At 43.0% G+C, this 6,187-nt stretch overlaps 1 protein-coding gene across 1 annotated transcript; it reads right to left on the bottom strand.

Moving 5' to 3' along the window:
- Nucleotides 1–324: 324 nt before the first annotated feature.
- On the bottom strand, nt 325–5,472 carry LOC136782692 (uncharacterized). The gene has a single exon (XM_066742302.1). The coding sequence runs from the start codon at nt 5,470–5,472 to the stop codon at nt 325–327; it is 5,148 nt and encodes a 1,715-aa protein (XP_066598399.1).
- Between the last annotated feature and the right edge of the window lie 715 nt (nt 5,473–6,187).

Genomic DNA, 6,187 nt, shown 5'->3' with positions numbered 1-6,187 from the left:
GACAGGGCGAATCTGAAATGAACGGCAACCTGGAGTCTTCTTCCTCCTTCGTTGACACAAGCAAATCCGGAAGTTCCAGGAGAGAGTCCACACAAGGAGCATCGTCCGAAAGACTCAAGTCACTGAAGGAAAGGTCCAGTACATCGGACGCGTTCGCTTCTTCACCCCAAACCTCACTTAAGAACATTTCGACGTTGTCGACGAAATTAGGCACCTTGTCACTAGCCATGATTACGGAGAACTGATTTAATAAGTAGAGCGTCAAGGTGAAGATGTACGATTCGGCAGATCAAAGCCGTTGGGATTGTTTGTCAATATTTGTATTTATGCCGGGAGCCTACACAATTGTGTTAGGCTGCGTTGAATCTGTTTATTAGCTGTTTGAACCACAGCTACTCTTGCTACTGAGTCTGAACCGATGATTAAACGAGTAATTCGGCCTAAGTTCCATTTGCAAGGTGGAGCGTTTGGAGTCTTAATTATAACGATGTCCCCTTCACGAAAATCGTTATTTCTGATTTGCCATTTTGGACGAGATTGTAATGATTGCAGATACTCGCCCGACCATTTTTGCCAAAAAAGCTCGGTAATCCGAGTGATTTTCTGCCATCGATTTAGAGTAGATTCCTTTAAATCTAGAACGGACATTTCGGGTGGAGCGAGTAAAGCGCGACCGACCAAGAAGTGCCCTGGCGTTAGACATTCCAAGCTTTCAATGTCATCGCGTAAGCGAGAAAGAGGTCTGGAGTTTAAACAGGCTTCAATACGACAAATCAATGTGGTCATTTCTTCGAACGTAGGAAGAAAAGTCCCGAGAATACGCTTTAAATGATGTTTTACGCTTCGTACTCCACTCTCCCACAGTCCACCCCAATGAGGAGTGGCCACGGGAATAAATTTCCATTCTATTTCGCGTATAGGTTCAAAATCTATAGATTGCGCATGTTTCAGAGAGCCTTGGAATGCAAGTTTCAATTCCTTATTTGCTCCTTGAAAATTTAACCCATTATCAGAGTAAATCACTGCGGGTTTACCACGACGTGAAGTAAAACGAGCTAGAGCCGCTAAAAATGCATCCGTATCATATTTGGAGACAAGCTCAAGATGGATGGCACGAGTAGCCATGCATACAAAAACAGCTATATAACACTTAACTGTTTTTGAGTTTCGGCCTTGATGCAGTTTTACAAGGAAGGGCCCGGCGTAATCAATGCCAGTATGTTCAAACGGATGGCTACGGTTTACTCGAGCAGTAGGCAAAGATCCCATGAATTGTGTTCCTAGCTTGGCACGCTGACGAACGCAAGTGACGCACCTATGTATTATGCTTTTCGCAGCGTTTCGTGCATTGATTACCCAATACTTTTGCCGCAATACTGTTAACGTAAGCTGTAGGCCACCGTGCAAGGTCGTAATGTGTATATGCCGAATGAGTAGCTCGGTTAAATAATTGGTTGGTAAAATAATGGGATGCTTTTGGTTGTCTGACAGGAATGAGTGTTGTAGACGCCCACCTACTCGGAGAACTCCTTGCACATCTAAAAACGGTGCAAGAGAAAGTAATCGAGAATTTGACGGAATTGACTTTTTGCCTTGCAACGTTAAGATATCGGTTAAGAAGGCAGCAGCTTGAATTATTTTCACAACACGCAGTGTTGCAGTACGTAGCTCGAGAGCTGACACGTGCGCGTGTTGACAAACATTTTTTCTACGCGCTCGATCTATAAATCGCAACACATAGCTAACAACACGGATTAGTTTTGTCCACGACGAGTAGTTATAAAGAAATGACGGTAAATCTCGTGTGACATGATTTGAATAGATCGACGAGGTCTTTATTTCCTCGTTGGTTTCAAACATTAAAGGAGAATTTCCCGATGACATTTCCCGAATTATTGAGGGTCCTTTCCACCAAAGCGCACTGTGTATTAATTGGCTTGGAGGAATTCCTCGCGAGTTGAGATCTGCAGGATTGGACTTAGTATTGACATAAGACCAATGAGCCTCTGGTAGACTTGATTGTATATATTCGACTCGGTTGGCTACAAAAACCTTCCATTTGGACGAATGTTGTGCAATCCAAGCCAACACGATTTGTGAATCAGAGAAACAAAAAATGTCATGCACTGAATGTTTAAGTGATGACTTGATATGAAGCATTAGTTTAGTCAGATAAGCAGCGGCGACTAGTTCAAGTCGAGCAATACTAATTGCTTTAAGAGGGGCTACTTTGGCTTTTGCCATTACGAGGCTGACTGATGTTTGACTATTATTGTTGTTGGTGAATTTGGCATACACCACAGCACTATATGATACATTTGAAGCATCACAGAACCCATAGAGTTCTAATTTATCTGCTTCACTAAGTTGACCATTCCAGCGCGGGATGGTGATTTTTGTTAATTCGCACATTTGCGAGTAATAAGACATCCATTTAGATTGGATAGGCTCGGGAACCTCATCATCCCAATTAAGTTTGAGCAACCATGTGGATTGCATTATTTGCTTTAACACAATGGTGAACGGTGAGATCCAGCCTAAAGGATCGTAAATCTTCGCGTTTTCCGAGAGTAACATGCGCTTTGTTAACTTAGTGATGGAAGAAGGCGAAATTATAAACTGAAATGAATCAGAGCTGGTATTCCAAGATATGCCCAGCACTTTGCTAGTTTCGTTAAGACTTTCGCTACTAAAATTAAGATTAGCGTTACTAGAATCATTAGAAATTTCTTGGAGAGCTGAGCTTGCTGAATTGAAGGCCCATTTACTGAGCTCAAATTTACCTTTATCCAACAACTGAACTAATTGAGATTGGATATTGCGTAAATCCGCAAGGTTGTTAGCTCCAAAAAGAATGTCATCGACATAGATTGAGTGAAGTAAGGTGGACTTCGCATCTGGGAAGTCATTACCATGTTGATTTGCGAGTTCCTGCACTACCCGTGAAGCTAAAAACGGTGCAGGTCCGGTACCGTATGTGACCGTGTTCAATTGATATATTTGAGTATTTCCAGAATCATCTTTCCAAATTATAGCTTGGAATTTTCTGTCTTCCGGACGGATTAGAATTTGGCGAAACATTTTAACAATGTCTGTTACGCCAACAAAACGAAAATCACGCCAATTCATAAGAATGGCCGTTATATCTTTTTGTAATTTTGGCCCTACTAAGAGTACTTCGTTGAGTGATAGACCACTCTTAGTTTTAGCGGACGCATTAAATACGACACGTATTTTCTGTTTTCCATTCTCGAGTTTAAATACTGCGTGATGAGGCAGGTAAACCAAGGAGTCTGCGTCAATCGCGTTTGTTGTGACCTTCTCCATGTGTCCTAACTGCTCGTACTCTCTAATGAATTTAGTATAGCTTTCAGACTGCTCAGGAGATTTGTTAATGCGACAGAGAACTCGCTTTAAAGCTGATTCGGCGATGCTGCGAGAGGCTCCCAGTGCCGATTTGGAGGACTCTGTCTTGAAAGGCAATGCAACCTGATAGCGGCCTGATGGTAATTGAGTAACGTTGCTCGCGAAAATGTCCTCGCATAATTGATCTTCAGGGGTCAAACTATAAGTGCTAGGAACTTCTTCAATCTCCCAAAAATCTCGAAGCGTTTTATCGAAGTCACAACAATGAAGAACGTTTACTGTTGCAGTATGCGTGGGCGACGCGAGTGTACCATACACAACCCAGCCAAATAACGAATCTTGTGCTATCAGTGCACGGTTCGATGAATGAATTATCTGATTCAGTAAGAGCTGAGGGCAATAATCTGCACCAATTAAAATATCAATTGGATTTCTCGCAGAAGCATATTCGTCCGCGAGGTCCAGAGAACCTAATTGAGGGAATTCAAGCGGTGAATACGACCGAGGACTATAATTCGTGATTTTTGGTAAAATTAATGCCGTCACTTTGAGTGAGGCCTGATCGTGTTTGACTGACTGTAAGATGAGTTCAGCTTTGCTCGAGACGTTCCGTACCGCACCTCCTGTGACTCCGTAAATCGTTGCATTAACTTTGCGGCGTGTAACTCTTAATAACTGGGCTAGATTTTCCGTCATGAAAGACGTTTGTGAGCCCGGGTCGACTAAGCCTCTAATCATAATTTGACGGCCATTTGGTGCTGTAGCGCGCGCAAGAAAAGTTGCAAGGAGTGCCGTGCGTTCATCCATGGCACTCACATGGGCAACAACAGAAGTCGAAGGCTGATCAATGGTTTGAAGACTGGTGGGTGCATTAGCTTGAGATGGATTACGTTGAGACGTCGGATTAGATTGTTTCTCAAAATGCAGAAGCGTATGATGTGCCTTGGAACATTTTTTACATCGAGAATTACTTCGGCAAGACGATATCGAATGACCAGGTCTCAAGCAATTGATACAAAGTGAGTTGTTCTGCGCTGCTTTGTATCTGGCTTGAGGGTTCAAAGCAATAAAGCTGTTGCATTGATAGAGAGGATGATCCGCGTCACAATAAAAGCATTTTGGTTTATCAACGATTGCGTTGAGTGATTTCAACGACTTAGGGCGAGAAGTTTTATCAGTGTTTTGTTTACTACCTTTGAACTTGTTACTGATAGATTCGAGCATATTAATCTGCTCGGTGATGAACTCCAAGAACTGAGTGAAGGAGGGATATTTCAAAACACGTTTTATTTCCTTCTCCCACTCTACACTGAGAATTTGATCTAGTTTATTTGAGAGAATGTGGACTAATATAGCACTCCAACCATCAACTGGATATCCTAACGTCCTCAGCGAGTCAAGCACAACTATAGTGGTATCGCGCAGTGTTTTCATGGATATGAGGTTGTCAGAAAAGACTTTCGGAATGAGCGTTAGTTTGCTAAGAAGGTTGGACGTAATAATTCGTTCATTTGTGTACCTAATCACCAACGCATTCCATGCTGTTAAGTAACTATCGTTACTGGCGGCTAATGATCGGATTACTGAGCTAGCTTCTCCTTGAAGACATGTCTTTAAATAATGAAACTTTTGAACACCTGGTAGTGTCGAATTATCGTGAATCATTGATTTGAAAGAGTCATAGAAGGTTGACCACTCAGAATAGTCACCACTAAATTTGGGTAAATCTAGCTTAGGAAGTTTCAATGAGGGAGCATGGGTCTGCCCTGCAGTGACAGGAGCGACTTGCTCGCCGCTTAAATTCTCGATTTGCTCTAAAATGTATTCTTCCGCAGTTAAATACGCCGTCATAGCTCGCTCATAAGTATTCTGCGTCGTATAGTTAAACTGCTGCAAATCTTTCTCCGTTAAATGATTAGTAATCGTCACATGATTCGTTTGTATTTTCGCGAGAGTTTCCTTGGCACTAGCCAGACGACCATTTAAATAAGGAACGGTAAAGTTACCTACACCCCGCTTTTTGGTGTTGACCAGTAGCCGTTCTAATTCTGTGCAATAAAGACCAACGTGACCTGCGCACATGAGGATTTCCTCCTGCGTTACCATTTTGCCACCAGAGACACTCCCCCAGTCACCTCGAAGAATCACCAATCAAAATTCAACTCAATGGAAAAATGTACCGGTTATATCCGGCTCGAAGGACCAGAAATTTGTGTGAAAGTTGATTGTGTGATGTCCGCGAGGATGTCTAGGAAGGGAGGCTTTAGAGTGGCAAAAAACAACGCCCAGGAAATCTGGTAAAAGGCAGTTTATTTGATTGCGAAAAATAAATACAAAATAAAAATGCTCCAAAGGAGGCTGAACAGTAAATGAGTAATCCACCCAAAGTTTGCAAATACGAAATCCCACCCTGTGATCCCCAGGTCCCAGGACAGGATTCTCCGAACCTGAGACTCCCAGGCTACGAAGAAAGAGAGAAAGGAAGAAGATTTCTTGGAGTCCAAGAAATCGACGATGGAGCGGAAATGCGTACTAAGAGACTTAGTGGCGTCGCAGGAAGGTAGTGATGGCTAAGCTACCGCGAAGAAAGAAAAGACGAAGTCTAGAGTCTAGACCGTTTAAATAGATCCGCAAATTGACGGAACTCTTGGGGAGTTAATATATACAAGGGACACAAATTGTAACAGCGAGAGAGAGCTCTGCGCTGTGAGCCATCTGTCGGCCTTGATTGGAGGTAGGACCAAGAGAGACTGAGTGTGAGCAGGAGCGAGACGGCCTGAGAGTCCCAGACCGCTCGCGCCCCCACTCCGATCTCTAACAA

Source organism: Prorops nasuta, unplaced genomic scaffold, assembly GCF_024137725.1.
Source record: "Prorops nasuta isolate Cenicafe-Biocafe unplaced genomic scaffold, Cenicafe_Pnas_1.2 PNAS00029, whole genome shotgun sequence".
Classification (NCBI taxonomy): Eukaryota; Metazoa; Arthropoda; class Insecta; order Hymenoptera; family Bethylidae; genus Prorops; species Prorops nasuta.
Note: the sequence above shows the minus strand (reverse complement) of the source record. Positions and strands in the feature narration are given on the sequence as shown.

Bases quoted from the DNA above. Each gene is read 5' to 3' on its own strand.
- LOC136782692 (XM_066742302.1), bottom strand. From the start codon at position 5,472: ATGGTAACGCAGGAGGAAATCCTCATGTGCGCAGGTCACGTTGGTCTT.